The 21692-nt window shown below is 53.0% G+C and overlaps 8 protein-coding genes across 8 annotated transcripts; 6 read left to right on the forward strand and 2 right to left on the reverse strand.

Moving 5' to 3' along the window:
* The first annotated feature begins 205 nt into the window (after nucleotides 1-205).
* On the forward strand, nucleotides 206-1825 carry B0H65DRAFT_269187 (pinin/SDK/memA/ protein conserved region-domain-containing protein). Its single transcript, XM_062822729.1, has 3 exons — nucleotides 206-1008; nucleotides 1072-1140; nucleotides 1201-1825. Exons 1-3 carry the CDS (start codon nucleotides 364-366, stop codon nucleotides 1639-1641), a joined length of 1155 nt encoding a protein of 384 aa, XP_062679683.1. The 5' UTR covers nucleotides 206-363; the 3' UTR covers nucleotides 1642-1825.
* Nucleotides 1788-3379, reverse strand: B0H65DRAFT_269249 (Alpha/Beta hydrolase protein). The gene has a single exon (XM_062822730.1). It carries the CDS (start codon nucleotides 3117-3119, stop codon nucleotides 2010-2012), a length of 1110 nt encoding a protein of 369 aa, XP_062679684.1. The 5' UTR covers nucleotides 3120-3379; the 3' UTR covers nucleotides 1788-2009.
* Nucleotides 3380-4426: 1047 nt separating this feature from the next.
* B0H65DRAFT_510823 (microtubule-associated protein CRIPT-domain-containing protein) lies at nucleotides 4427-4934 on the reverse strand (the record flags this gene model as incomplete). Its single annotated transcript, XM_062828436.1, has 3 exons — nucleotides 4427-4509; nucleotides 4580-4703; nucleotides 4767-4934. The coding sequence occupies 3 exons, from the start codon at nucleotides 4932-4934 to the stop codon at nucleotides 4427-4429; spliced, it is 375 nt and encodes a 124-aa protein (XP_062679685.1).
* A 958-nt stretch (nucleotides 4935-5892) lies between these two features.
* On the forward strand, nucleotides 5893-10362 carry B0H65DRAFT_269317 (phospholipid-translocating P-type ATPase). Its single transcript, XM_062822731.1, has 3 exons — nucleotides 5893-9313; nucleotides 9367-10034; nucleotides 10104-10362. The coding sequence occupies exons 1-3, from the start codon at nucleotides 6077-6079 to the stop codon at nucleotides 10279-10281; spliced, it is 4083 nt and encodes a 1360-aa protein (XP_062679686.1). The 5' UTR covers nucleotides 5893-6076; the 3' UTR covers nucleotides 10282-10362.
* A 4026-nt stretch (nucleotides 10363-14388) lies between these two features.
* Nucleotides 14389-14568, forward strand: B0H65DRAFT_430859 (uncharacterized protein; the record flags this gene model as incomplete). The annotated part of the gene is made up of 1 exon (XM_062824906.1): nucleotides 14389-14568. The coding sequence occupies one exon, from the start codon at nucleotides 14389-14391 to the stop codon at nucleotides 14566-14568; it is 180 nt and encodes a 59-aa protein (XP_062679687.1).
* Nucleotides 14558-15518, forward strand: B0H65DRAFT_269407 (uncharacterized protein). The gene has a single exon (XM_062822733.1). It carries the CDS (start codon nucleotides 14662-14664, stop codon nucleotides 15286-15288), a length of 627 nt encoding a protein of 208 aa, XP_062679688.1. The 5' UTR covers nucleotides 14558-14661; the 3' UTR covers nucleotides 15289-15518.
* A 463-nt stretch (nucleotides 15519-15981) lies between these two features.
* On the forward strand, nucleotides 15982-18478 carry B0H65DRAFT_269394 (putative catalase 3). The gene is made up of 3 exons (XM_062822732.1): nucleotides 15982-16359; nucleotides 16426-16628; nucleotides 16692-18478. The coding sequence occupies exons 1-3, from the start codon at nucleotides 16075-16077 to the stop codon at nucleotides 18364-18366; spliced, it is 2163 nt and encodes a 720-aa protein (XP_062679689.1). The 5' UTR covers nucleotides 15982-16074; the 3' UTR covers nucleotides 18367-18478.
* Nucleotides 18479-19664: 1186 nt separating this feature from the next.
* Nucleotides 19665-21189, forward strand: B0H65DRAFT_444713 (nucleoside transporter-domain-containing protein; the record flags this gene model as incomplete). Its single annotated transcript, XM_062825695.1, has 2 exons — nucleotides 19665-19843; nucleotides 19911-21189. 2 exons carry the CDS (start codon nucleotides 19665-19667, stop codon nucleotides 21187-21189), a joined length of 1458 nt encoding a protein of 485 aa, XP_062679690.1.
* Between the last annotated feature and the right edge of the window lie 503 nt (nucleotides 21190-21692).

Raw genomic sequence — 21692 nt, forward strand, 5'->3', positions numbered from 1 at the left:
GGGTTGGACAATCCACTTTCGGGGAAGCTGCTCACTGCGATTCTCATTGAAAGAAGTTCTGGACACAGGTCACTAACAATTTGACTTCCTTCAATACACCAACAGTTTCCAACAACGAACCGTGTTGGAAATCAAACAGGGACCGGCCAACCGATACATATCTTCGACCTTTAGCTGCAACGAACAACAAAGGCTTTTTGTCACGTCGATCACGTTTTTGCCAGTCACTTCCGAGCTATACCTAGGCTTGCTCCGCGTACTTTCTCCATCCTACAACAACACAATTGCTTCAGCTTCGACGCCAAGCTGCTGTCGATCCTTGCTTCACACAACGCGACTGGACCTTCCAACTCGGCACCTCTCATGTCTTCGGAGCAGATGATGGAAACAGAGGACTTGGCTTCCCAGAAAAGAAAGGCCTCCGCCTCGCCATCTCCAGAGGATGGCGTGGCTGCTAAGCGCACCAAACTGGAGGACGAGAATGGCCAGGACAAGATCAGTGAGACTGTCGAAGGGGAAGCGAAGCCAGAAACCGGAAAGACAGAGGAACCTGTGAACGATTCGACGGGGGAGCCGGCCGGCACAACGAGGGAGGATCACGCCTCGTTGCATACCAAGGACGATGATCATGCAATGGAGAACGAGGCTGTGGCACGCGCCGACGAGACCACAGTTCAAAGCCCAGCCACTACTAGGAGAGAGTCCGACGCGCAAAAGGAGCAGGCCGCACCGCCGTCTCGAAAGGCACCACTTAGCCCCGAACAAACGCGGAAGAATGTTAGCCTGGAGGAGAAGAAACGGGGTAGGCGCTTATTTGGTGGTCTCCTCAACACGCTAAGTCAGACTACGCCCAACAACTCGCAGCAAAAGAGGAGAAAGGAGATCGAACGCCGCCAGCAGGAACGAGTGCAGCAGCAGAGAGTCGAGGACGATAGGCGCAGAACCGACCTGCTTGCTGAGCGCAGACGCTTCCGGGATGCCAAGCAGGTGGACTTCGAAGAGCGAATGGTGGGTTGTTTCCCCTTGAAAAAAGAAGTGGTTGACATGCTTGCTAACGGACAATTGTTATAGATGCACCGGCGGCATGAAAAGATGCTTATTTTGGCTCACAGCTTACGGACCGTCAGCGAGCCTGTAGTGGTAAGAGCTAAGCCCCTGACAGAGAAGACGAGTTGATTCAAAAGCTAACGATCCTACTAGTACTACAAACCATGGGAGCTTACCAAAGAACAAGAGGGCATCATCGATGAACAAATCCGCGAAGCCGAGGAGACCATCGCCAAGGAGGTGCGCCAGTTCGAACTTAAACATGGAAGGCCGCCAAAGACTGAGACCAAGGTCCAGTCAAAGTCCGAGATCCAACCACCGCCATCAACCGGTGATGATGAGGACGTCCGGAAAGAACAAGATACAGTTGGTGAGCAGCCTAACAAGTCTTCAGAAGATGCTAACCATGGTGCTGTTCCGTCATTGCCATCGGACGGTATGCCGCCGCCAGCAGCAGCAGCAGCAGTACCCTTGAGCACAAGCACGGGCGATGACAAGGGCGTTACTGCCGCTAGCATTGATACTACCACTCATGACCAGGACCATGATGGAGACGAGATGATACAAGACGGGGAGGATATGGTCATATACTAGAGGTAACTTTACCTATTCCCACTATTGCAAAATATCCCGGTCTGGGTCCAACCTGTCAGTTTTGTCTTGGGTTGTGGTTCCAAAGCAACGGTTTGAGTTTCGAAAGCCAGCTGGCTGGCCGATGTCATATCATCATCTAACTTTGGGGCCGTATATGTGAAAGTAAAGGAGCATCCCTGAGCCAAGGAGGGCGGTAGGAAGGAAGGTTTATGAGAAAAAAAGTACGCATTTATTGTGATATACTTGCAGCCGCGGTTTTGTTAGATGCTCTACTAAGCAGAATACTTCCTTTGATAGCGTACTCTAGAGCCCTTCTCCATCCAGCAGCCTAGTTACCCAACGTGAGATCACCAAGACATCTCCGCTCACTAAAGCTTCGCATCCCCCTCCGCCAACACACCACCCAAAAACTCCGCAATAGCCTGGTTCACCTTGACCGGCTGCTCCCACAACGCCCAATGGCTAGCCTCCACCTCTCTCCTCATCAACTTCTTCTCAAAGAATCTCTCCATGCCTTCGGCCATCGCCGGCGGCAGCGCCGCATCCTTCGTGGCCTGAACAAACAGCGCCGGCGGCTCCACGATCTTCTCCCCCTTCCCCCTCTTCTCCAACTGCTTCAACAACTCTCTCTCCTCCTCAAAGTTCACCTGGCTGGTCCTATACCAGTTCACACCTCCCCTCATGCTTCCCCCATCATTACCCGCCACCTCCTTCACATAGTAATCCATCTCCTTCTCATCCAACAACGGGCTCTTGCCCATCTTGGGCAAGTTCTCAAACAGACAGCCCTTCTCCGTCGTAAAAACCGGCTCCCCATTCGGTCCCTTGGCCCCATACACGCCGCTCAAAAACTGCCTAATCTTCTCCTCCCCCTTTACCTGGGCCTCAAACTCCGGGCCCGAAAGCTGCAGCTGATAGCGGAAATTCGGCAGCACCTTCTCGACCATCTGCTTCAGCGGGACGAACTCGCCCGCCCTCGGCGCCCAGAAGGGCGTGCAGACCGAGAACACGGCCCGTGTCAGGTCGGGAAACCAGAGCGCAAACCGCCAGGCCACGGCGCCGCCCCAGTCGTGTCCGCCTACAATGATCCCGCCTTCCTTCTCGATCTGCTGCCGCCCGCCGGGGACTTCGCTCTCCACCAGCTCGAGCAGGTCGCGCGTGACGGACTTGTACGAGTAGGCGGTCAGTTCCTGCGGCGAGTCGGACCGGCCGAAGCCGGGAAGGTCGGGGACGATGACGCGCAGGCCGAGTGATACGAGGAAGGGGACTTGGTAGCGCCAGGCGAAGGAGAGGTCGGGCCAGCCGTGGATGAGGAGGACGGTTCCGCGAGGTTGGGAGGCGGCGTCGCCGCCGCCGGTGGGAGGGGGAGGGGCGGAGATTAGGTAGTGGTATTTCTTGCCGTTGATGGTGGCGGTTTTGGAGAGGACGCGCGGGTCGTGGGGGGTGAGTTTGGGGGGGAAGTCTGGTGTGGACGACATTTTGAGTGAACGGGATGATGAACTGGGTGGTGATGAGTTTGGTGATGAGATTGTTGGTGAGAACTGAGTTCCAGTTTAAGTTCTGTGAGTGAGTGGGAGTTAGCTAGATACGTTGCTGATATCAAAGGATGATATTACGATGGACACATGTGTTCCGTTCTGTTTAACGGCAGCACGAAATGAAAGCTGGCTGTGAACGGACCTTTAGGACGATGTGCCACGTATGAGTTGTCGAACCTTTTCGGAGAGTTCTCGAATCATAAACAAACAACCAGAGAGGGTTCTGTTGTCTTCCTTTTTATACATTTACCATTCAGACGTGTACATCGCGAGTGGGGAAAAGGGGGGTAGCAACAACACCTCAAGTGGCGTCATGCTACCCGCCAAGACCACCAAGGATATTCGGCAAGAGGTGATCATTGAAACACGAAGGTCCTTGCCTCTCCGCTTCGTACCTGGCTCGTCGATTTGGCCGAGGCATAATTAAGCGAAGGCTACTTTTGTGTGGATAAGGAAAGAGTTAGTGGCTGTTCGGCTGATGAGTAAACATGGGATCGGTAAGATGGTGGATTTTATACGTGTAAGTTAGCAACCTGGTGGGTTTGAAATAGTTTCCGACTGGCAATGCAAAAGCAAGTGGGGGAATTGGAAAACAGATCGGTTCTGGAAGACAGAAACCCTTCAAAACTGGACCTTTATGTATCATCTTAGCTAAGGTATATATTTGTAGGGCTCAGAGCTTCTGTCCTTGAACCACCTTTTACACTCCAGCACGTTTTACCATCGTGGGATAATTAGGAAGTACCTTTGCCTGCATGGCACCAACATCCGTCTACATATCCATCTCTTTCGCCCCTTCAAGTAGTGATTTGAGGCCGGGGCTGTGCCTTACTGAAGGCACCATCTGTAAACTCGCATCCGTCCAACATATCATGCCGTTTCCATCCAGCACAAAAGGTACACGATCTCACGTGCCATCGAATGCGCTGCAACCCCTTGAATCCCCTGAGCCTCTGCTCAGCCTCAACGATTGTATAACACTCTAGGCGGGAGGATACACTTCGTTCCCCGGTCGAATTAAACTGAAGAAGGTTTCGGTGATCCGGGGACTGTAGCTCTTGACGGTGCAACTGTGTGTAGAGTCTCTCAACATAAAGTTAGCAGTATAGGCGAAACCTGGAAACTGAGGATAAGGATAACTGTAACGTTGGGCATGTCGTTCATGTCGTTGTACTCGTAGTCATCGTATCGCATCGTAATTTTCGTATCTTTCTTGCCTGTACGGCAACGATTGGTCTGTGACATGCTCACTTCAAGGTAAACTTCTGGCCGTTCACGAGGGGCGCTCCGGCAGTAGTATTTTTGTTGGGCTTGCCACAGATTGCGCAGGCTATGGAAGAAGTTAGTCGTCATGCATCTTGAAAGATATGTAGAGGACATGTAATGATGTGAAGACGCACAATTGGCGCGGTACGCGCATTTGTTGCAAAAGCTGTGGCCTTGTGATACTTTCGCCTTGCAGCGCGTACAAGTGCTGGAGTATTGAGCATAGGGATTCTGTGCCGCCTTGGACAGCAGTTTGCTCTGTAAATATTAGTTAGCACAGGCGAACGATTTCATGTTCTGCTGATGATGATGAAAACTCACTTTTACCACTCCTGTGTTGCCTAGAGTTGCCGACTTCTTGGGCCCCGAGGCAGAGCTTGATGATGACGATGCTGCTGCTGGGGAGCCATAGTACATCTCACTCTTCTTCTTGACCCCTGGCGTGATGAGGGTCGTCTTTTCCTTCTTTTGGCACTTTGCGCAAACCATCTTGGATATATTTCTTTTCAAGTTTCTTTCCTATATTCTTTGATTGAGGTGGTGAGCAAGCCTTTGTTGACGAATGATGAGATATGTGATTCGTGATGAATGAGGTCGGACAGATAACAGCGGCGGCAAGTTGAGATGATGTCCGCTGGAGCATTTACTGACCGCCAAGCCCATGGCGCATCACAGAGAAGAACGCAGAGAAGGAAGAAGACCCCGAGATGTGGGGTAAAAGGGCCCCTACTATCAGCCACTATCGCTTAGTCATGATCTTAGCGTCCTCATTCCCAGCCTCAAAGCCAACCTCCGAGCATCATGATTGGATGAAATGCATCCGAAACGTCTTTATTCATACTTGCCCTGGCAACTGGCATGCCACAAAGGCCTAACAACGGTGACCCGCTAACAGCGCTGTGACGTGCCTTAGCTGCTTGGTCCCCTGGGATTGCGATTGTGGTGTACTGGTACATTACGTGCAGCTTTTCAAGCCCACCAGGCAATCCCTCCATCCCTAGACATCCCCTGAATCCCAGATCGATTCGTCAAAAAGAAACAGAGTCTGCTCTTCAAACATCAAACAATCCTTTTTCTGTGGTCACAGAGACTGCCCGTAGCAGCCGATCCTCGGACTCTTTCTGCATATCAGGGGGTGCCTTCATCTCATTGGCAAACCGTATTGGCGCGTACCGGGAACCGTTATTTGGTATCTTGTACTGGTCTTGTACTGGGGGGCACCAATTCGTTAATTCCACACACGAATCCTGCGCTGAACAGTGAAAGGAGGCTGTGCTGCATCTTGACACGGCGGCACCTACTGCACTTAGTGTCACACCCACATCCACTATCCCTCCGTATTCCCAACCCTCCAGTTCAGCTTCCCCAAGTTCCACGCTGCGGTCAACATCGACACATACGCTACCCAGCGCTCGACCGATACCTACTCCGACTCGAAATCAACAAGTGCCCGCCCTATCCGGATCCCTTCCCCTCGTCCACATTCAGTCCTCCGATGCTCCTATTCCCGCTATAGGCACGACTCCCCGCCTTTCTCTTCGGATCCCTCGCTCGTCTCCGCGACACCACCATCTCAGGTCTGACGGACTATCTGACCGACAGCGTCCATCCTCCGGCTCCCGGTCTCCGGCATGGCGGCTGGCCGCCCCCCTCCTGGGGCCCCGTCGAGCGCTCAACACGACGATCTGCTGCTCGACTTCGGCAACGAACAACCATACTATAGCGGGGGACAAAGGTCGACCCTAAACGACGACGATCTCTTGCGACTACACAGCGATGATGCACAAGGCGCCGCGCAACCTCGCCCGTCCGTATCCTACGATGATTTTATCGGCTCCGGGCAAACAACACAACAAACAGCTACAAGACCTATACAGCCCGCGCCGGGCGCGACAACAGGCGGAGGCCCAACAAGCCCATACCCCGATAGCAGGTCGCTGGACCGGCACTTCAGCCAGACGTCGGATCTCGGAAACTACCAACGCTATGCTGAGGACTTTGACGACTACCCCGATGAGAGCACCACGTCCTACTACCAACATGGCGGATCTATCCCTCCGGACTCGGCGGCCGCCCGCGACAGCGCGCGCCAACGGAATAGTGTCCTGAGCATGGGCGGCGGTTTGATCGGTCGTGCCAAGAGCATGCTTGGAATGGGCTCTGAGGGATACTCGGAGATGGACCTTCCCTTGACGGATCCGCGATCGACCGCACCGGTAGACCACTCTCACGAGCCTCCTCCCCAGAAGCCGACCAAGAAATTCGATTTCAAGTTTGGGTTTGGAGGTGGAAAGCCGGATCCAGCAACCCTTGGCCCCCGTATCATCCATCTCAACAATCCTCCAGCCAACAGCCTGAACAAGTATGCCGACAACCACGTCTCGACAGCCAAGTACAATGTGGCCACTTTCTTGCCCAAATTCCTCTTCGAGCAGTTCTCCAAGTTCGCAAACATCTTCTTCTTGTTTACCGCCGGTCTGCAGCAGATTCCCGGCCTGTCTCCCACAAACAGATATACTACAATTGGTCCTCTGGCCGTCGTGCTTTTGGTTTCGGCGGGTAAAGAGTTGGTGGAAGACTATCGGAGAAAACAGGCAGATAAGGCGCTCAATATGTCCAAGGCCCGAATCCTGAGGGGCTCGACATTCGAGGAAACGAAATGGATCAACGTCCAGGTTGGAGACATCATTCGAGTCGAATCTGAGGAATCTTTCCCCGCCGATCTTGTTCTCTTGGCGAGTTCCGAACCCGAGGGTCTTTGCTATATCGAAACCGCCAATCTCGATGGAGAGACCAACCTCAAGATCAAGCAAGCTCTGCCAGAAACGTCATCTATGGTCAGCTCTAGCGAGTTGAGCCGTCTGGGAGGCAGGATTCGCTCCGAGCAGCCCAACAGCAGTCTTTACACCTACGAAGCTACCTTGACCATGCAGGCTGGAGGTGGGGAGAAGGAGCTTCCCCTCAACCCCGAACAGTTGCTTCTCCGTGGTGCTACTCTGCGCAACACCCCCTGGGTTCACGGTGTCGTTGTCTTCACTGGCCACGAGACCAAGCTGATGCGCAACGCCACGGCCGCGCCGATTAAGCGCACCAAGGTCGAGAGGCAGCTGAACACGCTTGTACTCTTCCTCGTCGGTATCCTTTTGGTCTTCAGTGTGGTCTCTACTGTCGGTGATCTCATCCAGCGAAAGGTGGAGGGCGAGGCAGGTCTCGCTTATCTCTACTTGGATCCCATGAACGGTGCCTCGGCTATTGCTCGCATCTTCATCAAGGACATGGTCACATACTGGGTTTTGTTTTCCGCTCTCGTTCCCATTTCGCTCTTCGTCACCATTGAAATGGTCAAGTATTGGCACGGCATTCTCATCAACGACGACCTTGATATGTACTATGACGTTAATGACACACCCGCCAACTGCCGAACGTCCAGTTTGGTTGAGGAATTGGGCATGGTTGAGTTCGTCTTCTCAGACAAGACTGGTACCTTGACTTGCAACATGATGGAATACAGGCAATGCTCGATCGCTGGAATCATGTACGCCGACAAGGTACCCGAGGATAGAATCCCGAGTATTGAGGACGGAATTGAGAATGGAATCCACGACTTCAAGCAACTGCAGAAGAACCTCGAGAGCCACCAATCTGCGCAGGCCATTGACCAATTTCTTACCCTCCTCGCCATCTGCCATACTGTTATTCCAGAACAGGCTGAGGACGGAAGCATCAAGTACCAAGCCGCGTCACCAGATGAGGGAGCGCTTGTCGATGGTGCGGTACAGTTGGGCTACAGGTTCGTCGCTCGCAAGCCGCGTGCTGTTATCATCGAAGCCAACGGCCAGCAGCTCGAGTACGAGCTCTTGGCGGTCTGCGAATTCAACTCAACCAGAAAAAGAATGTCCACGATTTATCGTTGCCCTGACGGCAAGGTTCGTTGCTACTGCAAGGGCGCAGACACCGTCATCCTGGAAAGGCTCAATGACCAGAACCCCCACATCGACGCCACCCTGCGACATCTCGAGGAATATGCTTCTGAGGGACTACGCACGCTCTGCTTGGCCATGAGGGAAATTCCGGAGCACGAATTCCAGGAGTGGATGAAGGTCTACGAGAAAGCGCAGACGACTATCGGTGGTAATCGTGCAGATGAGCTGGATAAGGCTGCCGAAATTATCGAGCACGACTTCTACCTTCTTGGTGCCACCGCTATCGAGGATCGCTTGCAGGATGGTGTGCCCGAGACGATTCACACCCTCCAGGAGGCTGGCATCAAGGTTTGGGTCTTGACCGGTGACAGACAGGAGACCGCCATCAACATTGGCATGAGTTGCAAGTTGCTTAGTGAGGACATGATGCTGCTCATTGTCAACGAAGAGAATGCGGAAGCTACGCGGGATAATCTTCAGAAGAAGCTCGATGCCATCCGCAACCAGGGCGACGCTACCATTGAGATGGAGACCCTGGCTCTCGTTATTGACGGCAAATCGTTAACGTACGCTCTGGAGAAGGACATGGAGAAGCTCTTCCTCGATCTTGCCATCATGTGCAAGGCCGTTATCTGCTGCCGTGTATCCCCTCTGCAAAAGGCCTTGGTTGTCAAGTTGGTCAAGAAGTATCAAAAGGAGTCGATTCTCCTCGCTATTGGCGACGGAGCCAACGATGTCTCTATGATCCAAGCTGCCCATATTGGTGTCGGTATCAGCGGTATGGAAGGTCTCCAAGCTGCGCGCAGTGCCGATGTGTCTATTGCCCAGTTCCGTTATCTCCGCAAGTTGCTTCTCGTCCATGGCGCATGGAGCTACCATCGTGTGTCCAAGACCATTTTGTTCTCTTTCTACAAGAACATTACTCTTTATCTGACACAGTTCTGGGTAAGTGTTCCATGCAGGTAACCATCTCTGATTTAAACACTAACCTGAAACAGTACACCTTCCAAAACGTCTTCTCCGGTGAAGTCATCTACGAATCCTGGACTCTCTCCTTCTACAACGTCTTCTTTACGGTCCTTCCGCCCCTCGCCCTCGGTATCCTCGATCAGTTCGTCTCTGCCCGCCTGCTCGACCGCTACCCGCAGCTCTACAACCTCGGACAGCGCAACACCTTCTTCAAGATCCGTGTCTTCGGCGAATGGATCATCAACGCCGTATACCACTCCATCATTCTCTATGTAGGCGGCTCCCTCTTCTGGATCAACGACGGGCCTCAAGGCGACGGTTTCCCCGGCGGCAAGTGGGTCTGGGGTACAGCCATGTACGGCGCCGTCCTGCTTACCGTCCTCGGCAAAGCCGCGATGGTGACCAACAACTGGACCAAGTACCACGTCATCGCCATCCCCGGTTCCATGGCTGTCTGGATCGTGTTTGTGGCAGTCTACGGCGAGGTGGCGCCCAAGCTGAACATCAGTGTCGAGTACTTTGGCGTCATCCCCAGGCTGTTCACCAGCCCGAGCTTCTGGATCGAGATGCCCACGCTGGCGATCCTCTGTCTGCTGAGAGACTTTGCGTGGAAGTTTAGCAAGCGGCTGTGGAGGCCGGAGGCATATCACCACGTGCAGGAGATTCAGAAGTATAATATTCAGGATTATAGACCTCGGTATGTCTTTTTGAGTCCTTCTCACCCCTTGGTTTGTCTTTTTCCAATTACTAACATGCCGAATCACAGCATGGAACAATTCCAAAAAGCCATCCGCAAAGTCCGCCAGGTCCAGCGCATGCGCAAGCAACGCGGTTACGCCTTCTCGCAGGCCGACGAGTCGCAGACCCGCGTGCTCCAGGCTTACGACACGACACAACATCGTGGTCGGTACGGCGAGATGGCCAGTTCAAGACCGAATCAGTAAAAAAAAGAAAGAAAAACCAGAAGAGGAGGAAGAAAAGAAACAGCAGTGTCGAGTGTTCTGTTTTTGAGGTGTATGTGTGTGATGGGAGGGATATGAATCATAGTGAATTGTGGATGGACGGAGATGTGATGATTTGGTGAACTGACTGACTGATGGTGATTGATGGAAAGACAAAAATGGAGAAAAGAAAGCCTTCTTTTTCCGTATCATGAGGGAGGCAGGCAGGCATGGATGGAGGTATCCTACAACTTATTATTATGGCTTAATGCATCGTTCAATTTTTTTCTTCTCTCCATCTTTGTTGGTTTGGTCCGCCACGACGTTCCTCGAGTGCCTTTCAAGGTTTGTTACTCTGCAAGCTACGCTTTTGATTGAAGGGAACATTCAACTCTGAAGCTTATTCTTGTCAAAAGAAAGGTGACGACGACAAAGCAAACGTGATCAAAACCGTCACCATCAAAAACATCCGAGTAACAAAGAGCGTGCGTGGTAAACTCCAGTCCAAGAGTCAATGTCTGCCTTCCTACCTCCCTTAACTCCAAGTGGGTTCAAATCTCGGAGTTGGAAACAATTCAAAGGCGTTGTTGTGTTGTATACTTCTCTTAATATCCCGAGGTTATTGAAGAAAGAACGATCTAGGTATGAAGTAAACCCCTTCCATTCAATGTGTGTCTGTATGATGTACGTGAAGTACATGCTACAGTGATATGATATGATATGATATTGCATATCCATCAGCGATATCATCGGTAGGAGTACCCGGTGGTATCGGGTGATGTATTCGGGGGAGCAGTACTGCAATAGCATATGTTCTTACCTATGCTTTTGTCGAGTTGTTTACCATTTTACCTACTACCTACCTCTAGGTAGACTTCTTCCAGAGAAAGAGAGAGATAATGAAGTCAACTCTCTGGCCAGATCAGCCAGATCACATGTGAACGTCGACATGGTCGGTTTTGGTAGTGAGACGGGGCGACCGATATGTACTCTTCCACAAAGCATGGTCATCATGCCGAGTTGTTATCAGTTGTGAGAAGCTTATATGCCCCCCAGAGACACACACCGATGGCGATGAAGACCAAGACCCAAAGCCAGTTGCCATCGTCGGACGTCAAGTGTGATCGTCGATGGAAGAAGAACTTCCAGAACATCGGCAGTTCTTCACGAACCGCTTAGTAATGTGCCGGATCCAGTCTGGCTCCTCAACAAGCCGTGCGAGGTCGCGCGATTTTCGTGCGTGCTTGTCTCCATAGTATGGATCATGGAGAGGACATTCCGATATCTCCGAGCATGAGGCAAAGACGAACAGGCGGACATGCGGTGGTGGCGTGGGTGACGTGGTTCGATCTCTTCTGTGTCGAACTTCGAAATCGCAAGAGTTTCCCGATTCCATGGACTCGGAAAAAGCACCGAGAATTGGGTAAACAATTTGGGATAAGAAAACTTGCTCGCGGCCCCATACAGTGTCCCGGTCCGCCCCGTTCAGTCGCCCCGTTGTTGATGGGATGTGGATTGTGGAGGGGACGAATGAGGTGAGGTGGAAATAGGGTTACGTACGGGGATGAGCCTGTTGTGACTTGTACGTACATACCTGTCTGGACTTTTGAGTGACATGAATGTTTGCTCGCAGATTTCGAATTCGGATTCAGGATCCCAGAGAATTTCAGTTTGATATTGGTTCGAATTTCGACTCTGATACTCCACGGAAAAGCGCACAGGAAGTCTCAAGAAACAGGATCTCCAACCTCCTCAAGATTTGGATGCATTTTTATTCTTTCTTCCAGACCGGCCGACATGGAACCTGATGATTGACAGAAGTACCTTCCTCTCTGGAGCATTTCGTCCGATGCTTCAGTTTAGCTCCCGAAGAGAAATCTTAAAATAGAAAAGGTTGGTTGATGCCAAGGGGAGACGGTGTCAGAAGCTAGCACGGCTAGGAACTTGGCCATGTCGAATTGGTGGTGAGGGGAGGTTCGGTGATTAACCCTAACCCGGATAGATTTCCCCTCTTCATTCTTTCCCCCAGAGAAGCAACGACGGGAACATCGCCTTTCGCCCGAATAAAGTTTGCCTCTGTACAATCGCGAGCCTAAAATTCCCCAATGCTGGAAGACTCATCACTGCACGCCAAGAAGCCTAGATGATGAGGACGCGTATGCTGGCGACAGCGGGGACTGGAAGCCAAGCTCGATCATCAATGGATGACCCTCGACGTTGTCCTATGCGATGGAGGCTTGCAATATCATGCCGCATGTTGGATGCGTGAAAAGAACAACCAATGCGCAACGGAACTCCCGAGGTCATATCAGAGACATATTATTCCATTTGGACAAGGCTGGCTGGCTGGGCGAGGAAGTTTGGGCGATGTTTGCCAGCTAGCTATCACGACTATCTAACTGGTACAGCAATAGTATTCCGGCGTGCAGTCTTTAGTGTGGCAAACGTACGGGTAGTTACTGATGTTTGACTTTGAAACTCCCTTTTTCTGTCTTGTGTCGTTTCTTTTCCAGCCAGCCCCGCGATGAAGTGTTGATGTATGACAGGAACTTTGACTTGAACTGGATAGCTGTACCGGATAGTAGCTGTTAAATCTACCCAACGTCTCATTATAACAAGAAGTCATCGTTAGTCAACAACTGTGATGACCAAAGACAGTGACGGTGACTAGCTGTCTGGTCTATTTTTACTTTTCTTTTTCTCCTCCGATGGGTTTGGTTTGATGCGCAGACAGGTCCCGTCGGTGTGTTAACCGCCCATGACAACATCACGCACATCTGCGGATTGCGACCCCACTGTGACAACCGTCACGATCTTGGCGGGATGACTGGGAATCACTTACAGACGGCCGAGTGCAAGGAAAGACGAGAATTACAGACGTGAGACGGTCTGAAAAGCATGGCACGCAATCGACACTTCCTTCTTTATCAAATACCAAGATCCAAGTCGGGAAGGTTGCCATGGCATGGCGGTCTGATATAGAAGCATCTTAGCGACTCGGAAATGGCTTCACTACGCCGTTGGCATGCCTTAACGGAATGAGTCATGGGATCCAGGGCACAGGGGAACGAAGCTCTCTGCTGGCTCTGTCACGCTGGTGAGCCATGGTTCAGGTTGATTGCTGAGCCTCAACCGAATCGGGTTAATCATGCAGGAGGCTCAGAATGGGAATAAGTCTCAAGCGGCGATGACAGAAGATTCGAAGCTCAGAAGTCCCTGCGTTGACAATGTTGTGGTTGTGGTCTCGGAGCACTCCCCAAGTTGGTGATCTTCAACGGAAACAGCATCAACGTGAACATGACAGACATGCTGATTGATGGAATCATGGAAGCATTTTCCATGAACAACTCCCGTCATCTTCGCGGTGTATAAAAATGCTACGATGAACGGGGACCCGGCAATCGCTACCACTGCAGGTACGGCACCTCCAGGGCGCCACCACCCGGCCCATCACCACAATCGGATGTCCCATCACCACCGCCACCACGCCTGCCACTACAACCAAACTTTCCAAAGTCGATGCAACCCCAGCGGTCCCTGTGTTGGTGTGGGGTGAAGAGGCGGCATTGGATCGCTTGGGTAGTGCCTTTTTAGTTAGCGGGCTGGCGGGTTCGCGGGCTCGCGGGATCGGGACTTCAACGGGAGTTGTTTGAATTAAACAAATGTGATAAGGCGCGGAGGGTCATCAACTCGATCAACGTCCCCTCGACCTTTCAACGGCATCTCAATGACACGTCGAACACAGGGGAGGTGACAGGAAGTAAGACGGACAGTCAGATATCGTTTTCCTGATATAATTGGGGGTAAGCGATGGTGGAGCCTTTTGCCAACCCCCTCTCATAAGAATCGATATCCTCATAAGGCAAAAGGCTCCACCACGGCATCGCTTACCCCCAAGTCTCTCCACACCGCGGTGCTGTAAGCGGAAAGTAAAGACAACAAGCAAGGTCCGGCTTTCATAGAGCAAGTGGTTTTGATACTGTGAATAGCACCACGACAAAGAGGTGTGTGCTTCTGCGGTTCGGGTAACGCCGCCGTGTGATTCCCATGCCACACGCGGGCATCCAGTTTGATAATCAGCTAGCCGGCTGACGCCGAACGGGTCGTTGGATGACAAAAAAAACATGGGCTTTGGATCTGGTACTCCATACGTTGTACCTAGAACGACATCAGCTTCCTCAAAGTCAAAGCGGCGTCCGGGAACCCACCTTTGAGCTCTCAACCACCGCTGTGGCATCGCCATCAACGAGAAACCCCAAGTTCTGGGCCCAGCAAGATGGTATCATCTGAGCATGAACGGCGCGGCGCCCTGCAGATGAGAGAATCCATTCATCCTTCCCCAGCCATGCCGTGTCACGGTCGTACAGTAGCTGTTGTGACTGGATGACTTACATGAGAGTATCCTCCTATCCACCACTCTCGGCTTCGAATTATCAGATTATCAAAGTTGTGCTTCCCTTGTGGTTCCCATGCTCCCAGGCTTCTTCATGCTCGTGGCCAGCCGCTGGCCGCATGTTCACGGGCCATGATGGAGCTAGAGCATGTTCGCCATGCGAAGAATGGACCAAGAGAAAAAGTCCACCAGAGTGGCGCGTACCAAACCGAAACCTTTTGGATCCGGGCTATCATAGCTGCATAGCTATCCCTTCCCTGCAGGAGTTTTCAGCAGTCAAAACTTTTCCCGGTTTCTCCAAAAGCTTCCGAGCCTCATCTCGTTCATGTACAAGCTACATAATACAACTTACCATCTTCCTCCTGTGTGATTCTTTACAATATCTCACTCACATATTTGGTGTAATAAGGATCCATGCAGCAAGGAATCATCCTTCCTGCCTCATCAAGGCCCAGCCCGTTCTTCCGCCGTCCATCATCATCTCTCTTCGGCTTGGCAACCGAACCAAGGCACCACTCAGAGAAGGCGGACCGATACATTTCGGCACCTACATTTCACACACGGCCGGGGACCATTTCATGTGGGCCCTCCCCGACAATACCTATATCGGATCATGAGAATGCCCGCGGGCAGAACCCAGTGACCGGGACTGTGAAAGAAAAGAAAAGCCCTACAACTATTGCTTGGGACTTGCATTCCGTATACTTTCCTTCACGCTCAAACTGTACCATTTGTCAGCTTCCAGAACGAACGGTCTACACCTCTGTGGCCTGCACCTGGGAATCATGGCCACTTCACTGATCTACTTATACGTGTACAAGTAGTGTAACGTACCTTTTTGTCCGTTTCCTCGCCCTATGTGGTGCACATCTACCGAGCTACCATGCTCCATTCAGTGCAACTGTACTCCATCAAGAGTCCACGTCCATCAGTGCCATCCCACCAGTCGAAAGTCAGCACTTACATGTCTGTGGGGGTGGCAGCTTTGTTGTTCCGGCTTATGCCAGAACCCGTCTTCAGTCCCCCCTACCCTTGCCTGCACACATGCTTGATGCGTGCGTTTTTGTTTTCCCATGGGGGGTTCGGACGGCCATGGGGCTATGCGGGGGACGCTCGTGTTGATCCTGGCAAAGCCCGATACCTAGACGTGATCGCTTCCCGGATGGGGCCTCTCTCTGTCTGTCTGTTCAGCCATGGCAAGGGGGGATTGATATAAGTAATGCCTCTCTCGCCACCGGCACCCGAGATATTTCTCTGTGTGTCTTCTGTGTCCTTCACCAGATATCCATATTTTTGGATAGAATATAGTCACATATTCTCCCCATCTGTTCATTTGATACCCCTCAAACACAGATATTGTATACTCCTTCACTTGGAAGTTATACACCACACAGCACAACACCATGCGTGTCAACGCTCTTCTACCGTTGAGCGGCCTCATTGGCACTGCTCTGGCGGCATGCCCCTTTGCCGACCCTTCTGCTCTTGGTCGCCGTGCCGAGGGCGGCGAGGTTGACGCCCGTGAGAGGTTGAAGGAGGTTGAGGTCGACGACAACGGCCAATTCATGACGACAGATTTCGGCGGCAATGTTGGGGAACAGTTCAGCTTGAAGGCTGGTGGTCGGGGCTCAACATTGCTTGAGGACTTCATCTTCCGCCAGAAGCTCCAGCACTTCGATCATGAGCGCGTATGTCTTCCCTGTCATGACGCAATTAGCATGAAAAATCATAGCTAACGTGAACTTCGATACCAGATTCCCGAGAGAGTCGTCCATGCCCGTGGTGCCGGTGCCCACGGTATCTTCACCAGTTATGGCGACTGGTCCAACATCACCGCCGCCTCCTTCCTGGGCGCCGAGGGCAAGCAAACACCGGTCTTCGTCCGCTTCTCTACCGTTGCCGGTTTCAGGGGTTCCGCCGACACCGCCCGTGATGTTCACGGCTTCGCCACGAGATTGTATGTTTACCACATAACAACCCTTCCCTTCACCTATTGAACAGGGCGTTAACTTGAGTTCAGCTATACCGATGAGGGCAACTTCGATATCGTCGGTAACAACATCCCCGTCTTCTTCATCCAGGATGCCATCCGCTTCCCCGACCTTATCCACTCCGTCAAGCCTAGCCCCGACAACGAGATTCCCCAGGCCGCCACCGCCCACGATTCCGCTTGGGACTTCTTCAGCTCCCAGCCCTCCACTCTCCACACCCTCTTCTGGGCCATGTCTGGCAACGGCATTCCCCGCAGCTTCCGTCACATGGATGGTTTCGGTGTGCACACCTTCCGCCTAGTGACCGAGGACGGCAAGTCCAAGCTCGTCAAGTGGCACTGGAAGACCAAGCAGGGCAAGGCCGCTCTCGTCTGGGAAGAGGCTCAAGTCCTCGCCGGCAAGAACGCCGACTTCCACCGTCAGGATCTCTGGGACGCCATCGAGTCCGGCAACGCCCCTTCGTGGGAGCTCGCCGTTCAGCTCGTTGATGAGGAGAAGGCCCAGGCTTACGGCTTCGACCTTCTTGATGCCACCAAGTTCCTGCCCGAGGAGTTCGCTCCTCTCCAGGTTCTCGGTGAGATGACACTCAACCGCAACCCTACCAACTACTTCGCCGAGACCGAGCAGATCTCCTTCCAGCCCGGCCACATCGTCCGTGGTGTCGACTTCACCGAGGACCCCCTGCTGCAGGGTCGTCTCTACAGCTATCTCGACACCCAGCTCAACCGCCACAAGGGCCCCAACTTTGAGCAGCTCCCCATCAACCGCCCCGTCTCTGGCGTCCACAATAACCACCGCGACGGTCAGGGCCAGGCCTGGATCCACAAGAACATCCACCACTACACTCCCTCTTACCTCAACAAGGGCTACCCTGCCCAGGCCAACCAGACCGTCGGCCGCGGCTTCTTCACCACTCCCGGCCGCACCGCCTCTGGCCTCCTGAACCGTGAGCTCAGCGCCACCTTCGACGACTACTACACCCAGCCCCGTCTCTTCTTCAACTCGCTCACCCCCGTCGAGCAGCAGTTCGTCATCAACGCCATCCGCTTCGAGACCAGCCACGTCACCAACGAGCAGGTCAAGAAGAACGTTCTCGAGCAGCTCAATAAGGTCTCCAATGACGTGGCCAAGCGTGTCGCCGTCGTCCTCGGCCTCGAGGCCCCCCAGCCCGACCCCACTTACTACCACAACAACGTCACCCGCGGCGTCTCCATCTTTAACCAGACCCTGCCCACCATCGCCACCTTCCGCGTCGGCGTCCTCTCCACCACCAAAGGTGACTCCCTCGACAAGGCCAAGGCCCTCAAGGAGCAGCTCGAGAAGGACGGCCTCAAGGTCACCGTCGTCGCCGAGTTCCTCGCCCAGGGAGTTGACCAGACCTACTCGGCTGCTGATGCTACCGGCTTCGATGCCGTTGTTGTCGCTGAGGGCGCTGAGCGCGTCTTCAGCGGCAAGGGCGCCATGAGCCCTCTCTTCCCCGCTGGCCGTCCTAGCCAGATCCTCACCGATGGTTACCGCTGGGGTAAGCCCGTTGCTGCTGTCGGCAGCGCTAAGGAGGCGCTCAAGAGCGTCGGTGTTGAGGAGAAGGGGGCTGGTGTGTATGCCGGTGCTCAGGATGAGGTTGTCAAGGGTGTTGAGGAGGGCCTCAAGGTTTTCAAGTTCCTTGAGCGTTTCTCTGTTGATGGTGATGATGATGAGGAGTAGATTTGATAGCGAAGGAAAGACAAAGCGAGGAGGAAAGGGTAATGCTTAATGAGCAAATGATGGATGGTTGAGCTTGTTTGAATGTCCATTATCCAGAAGGAGGTTGGTCTTTGGATCAAGGGGGTTAAACTTATTGTACATATCTTTACCTACTAGTACTTAATCTGATAAAAGTACGAGATGCCACAGCAATTTGAATCCTTGCTACTTGATGAGTTGAAGGATGAGAAGAGTTTTTGCTCTCTTCGCAATGGCAACAATGCACGACATGGTGCATCGCAGGAACTCTGGGTCGCGTGGGTGGCTGCAGAATGGTTTGCCAAGGGGGTTCCGACCTTTCCACATCAAGCCATTGGCTTGGGGAATGTTGTTGTCGAAGTCTGGTGATGTCCGGATCATGGTGGCGTGGTGTTGTCTCCTTTGGTTTCGCCCATGGTCCATGGTGATATTCGGAAAGCAGTCGTGTGCGGATAGCGTCAGCTGAAGATCGCTGGTTGCACAAACGGAAAAGAGAGGCCGAGATGTGTGTCATTACATTCTCGTCATACCCGCCCTCGCCTCGTAATCTCGATATCGTGTTTGGTGTTGAAAGATCGAGCAGCTGAAGGGAAGTTGGAGAAGTGAAGTTGGAGAAGTGTAACACTCATGCACTCCCGGCACATTGCCTTGTGTTAGTGCTACTGCCGCCGGCACTAAGCACGCCGTGGGGGCACCGCTTCGGGGTCCACGTGTGCTGGACTTGGCGGAGCGCTCTGCAACTCTCCCGCTGCAACTGCGCCTACTTGTATGGCTGTGACGTTAGCAGACCCCTATCGCAGCAGATAAGGCTACAGCCGGAGATAACGCTAGGCACTGCGACCTGCGGACCTGCGACAACGGGCAACCATCAAGGTGCAGCTGACACACCTTCAACACACCTATCATCCCATCCATCCCCATCCATCTCGACGTGTGCGCGCGCTATCATCCCGTGTCGCCGACGCATGACGATCTGATCCATATCCCCGCGATTCTCCACGATCAAATCGTCGAATCAGACACACAACCGGCGAGCGGAAACAGGCAGCCGACACCGGAAGTGGGCTGAATCGCGGAGGACGGCCAAGGCGGTTCCCAACACTCTTTTTAAAGGCGGACTTTCGACATTTCAAAAACGGCATCAGGGACGTTGACAGTATTGGATGTCGGCCGATCAGACAAGCATTAGACTTCGTCCCATACCGACAAGTTCAAACGGAGATTCCAGCCATCTCGAAGGGTCGACGACAGCTACCCGTGATAACAAACCACCAACTACCATGGATCGACTAAAGAACTTCCTCACGCCTGTGAAGGCAACAGACGAAGAGTACGAGCCATTGACTGACGACTCGTCGACATCCGAGGAGGAGGGAGAGACATGCAAAGACCAGGCGGCCTTCTCATGGATAGAGTATTCCATCTTCGTCTTGATCGGCGTCGCTATGCTCTGGGCATGGTATGTTGTTATGCCCTCTCAACAGACCTCCTCAAACAATGTTGCTAACCACCCATTGTCAACATAGGAACATGTTCCTCGCCGCCGCCCCCTACTTCCAAACCCGCTTCGAATCCAATGAATGGATCCTGGCCAACTCCCAATCCGCCATCCTCTCCGTCTCGACAACCGCCAACATCCTCGCCCTTATCGTCTTGATGAACATCCAGTCCTCAGCCAACTACCCGTTGCGCATCAAGGCCTCCCTGGTCGTCACCATCGCCGTCTTCGGTCTCTTGGCCATCTCGACCGTCGCTTTCCGCGATGTCTCGGCGACCACCTACTTCGTCTTCCTACTCCTCATGGTCGGCGCCTCCGCCTGGGCCTCCGGCATGATGCAAAACGGCGCCTTCGCCTTCGCCGCCAGCTTCGGTCGACCGGAGTACACCCAAGCCATTATGGCCGGCCATGGCGTGGCCGGGATTCTACCCCCCTTGACCCAAATTATCTCCTACCTCGCGGTCCCTCAGCCCGAATCCAACCCTTCCCAAAACACAACAACAACAACCCTCGCCAGTAGCACCCCCAACACCCCAGAAGCACAACCGAGCACCTCAGCCTTTATCTACTTCCTCACCGCCGTGATAATCTCCCTCGCCACCCTCATCGCCTTCTACCCCCTCGTCACGCGCCACAACGCGCTCGTCGAATCCCGCCTCATGCAAGACGAAGACACCCAACAACAGCTCCTCTCGCAATCCATCACCTCCCTCGAGGAAGCCGAGCGACTTCATCGACACTTCGTCAGCCCTTCCCAACTCCTGCGCAAGCTGAACTGGATCGCCGTCTCTGTCTTTCTGTGTTTTATGGTAGCTATGTTCTTCCCCGTTTTCACCGCCAAGATTTTGTCCGTCCACGACCCCGACTCCTCTTTTACCTCTCCTGCCGGCGGAGGCAGCACGTCGTCCATCTTCGCCCCCGCCGCCTTCATCCCCCTAGGCTTCTTCTTCTGGAACCTCGGCGACTTGCTCGGCCGGGTATCACCCATGTTCCTCCCATTTTCTCTCCGCGATCGCCCCTTGGCACTTTTTGCCGTGGCGGTAGCGAGACTGGTGTTCTTACCCATGTACTTGCTTTGCAATATCCGCGGCAAGGGCGCGGTGGTGGATAGCGATCTGTTTTATCTGCTGGTGGTGCAGTTGCCGTTTGGATTGACGAACGGGTGGTTGGGTACGAGCAGCATGATGGCTGCCGGAGAGTGGGTGGATGAGGGCGAGAGGGAGGCGGCAGGGGGGTTCATGAGTATGTGTCAAGTGGGTGGGTTGTCGGTGGGGAGTTTGGCCAGTTTTAGTGTTGCTGGCATCTGATGTCGTTGGTGTTAATTCTTTTTCTTTTTTTTTTTTTGTTTTTATGAAGAGCGAAGAGCGAGAGGTTGGATATGGATGGAGCGGATGCACTGCATGCATGCATGCATATGGTGGTTTGTGATATGGGACTTGAAAGGTTAGAGGCGTTTAGGTTTTGGATGTGTTAGCGAAAGTCTTGCTAGAGAGATTAGACCTCAGACTAGTAGCTCGTAGCTTTTTGAAGATATACCCAACAACAACATAAAATAGAATGTCAGTAATTTTTCCAGTACGCAATACACATGGCATTGATTCATCCTACCATGGTGAACATTGGATGAGGAAGATGAAGACAGCGCGAGCCAGCCAGCTCAGGATTAGCATCGCAACAAATATCATGTAGTTGAAAGTGTGAACAACGTTGGCACGACACAGGTTCATATGGATGTTCCATAGTAGTAAAACGGAGTGAGGAGTCGCATTAACAACCCTGGGGTATTGTAATCCTATGCTTCCCGTACCAT

The sequence above is a fragment of the Neurospora tetraspora genome (assembly GCF_033439725.1).
Source record: "Neurospora tetraspora strain CBS 560.94 chromosome Unknown B0H65scaffold_6, whole genome shotgun sequence".
NCBI lineage: Eukaryota > Fungi > Ascomycota > Sordariomycetes > Sordariales > Sordariaceae > Neurospora > Neurospora tetraspora.

Coding starts and splice junctions, on each gene's coding strand:
- B0H65DRAFT_269187 (XM_062822729.1), top strand. CDS start 364: ATGTCTTCGGAGCAGATGATGGAAACAGAGGACTTGGCTTCCCAGAAA. Junction 1,009..1,071: donor TGGACTTCGAAGAGCGAATG/GTGGGTTGTTTC, acceptor CAATTGTTATAG/ATGCACCGGCGGCATGAAAA. Junction 1,141..1,200: donor CCGTCAGCGAGCCTGTAGTG/GTAAGAGCTAAG, acceptor CGATCCTACTAG/TACTACAAACCATGGGAGCT.
- B0H65DRAFT_269249 (XM_062822730.1), bottom strand. CDS start 3,119: ATGTCGTCCACACCAGACTTCCCCCCCAAACTCACCCCCCACGACCCG.
- B0H65DRAFT_269317 (XM_062822731.1), top strand. CDS start 6,077: ATGGCGGCTGGCCGCCCCCCTCCTGGGGCCCCGTCGAGCGCTCAACAC. Junction 9,314..9,366: donor TTTATCTGACACAGTTCTGG/GTAAGTGTTCCA, acceptor AACCTGAAACAG/TACACCTTCCAAAACGTCTT. Junction 10,035..10,103: donor ATTCAGGATTATAGACCTCG/GTATGTCTTTTT, acceptor GCCGAATCACAG/CATGGAACAATTCCAAAAAG.
- B0H65DRAFT_269407 (XM_062822733.1), top strand. CDS start 14,662: ATGACTTACATGAGAGTATCCTCCTATCCACCACTCTCGGCTTCGAAT.
- B0H65DRAFT_269394 (XM_062822732.1), top strand. CDS start 16,075: ATGCGTGTCAACGCTCTTCTACCGTTGAGCGGCCTCATTGGCACTGCT. Junction 16,360..16,425: donor AGCACTTCGATCATGAGCGC/GTATGTCTTCCC, acceptor CTTCGATACCAG/ATTCCCGAGAGAGTCGTCCA. Junction 16,629..16,691: donor CACGGCTTCGCCACGAGATT/GTATGTTTACCA, acceptor ACTTGAGTTCAG/CTATACCGATGAGGGCAACT.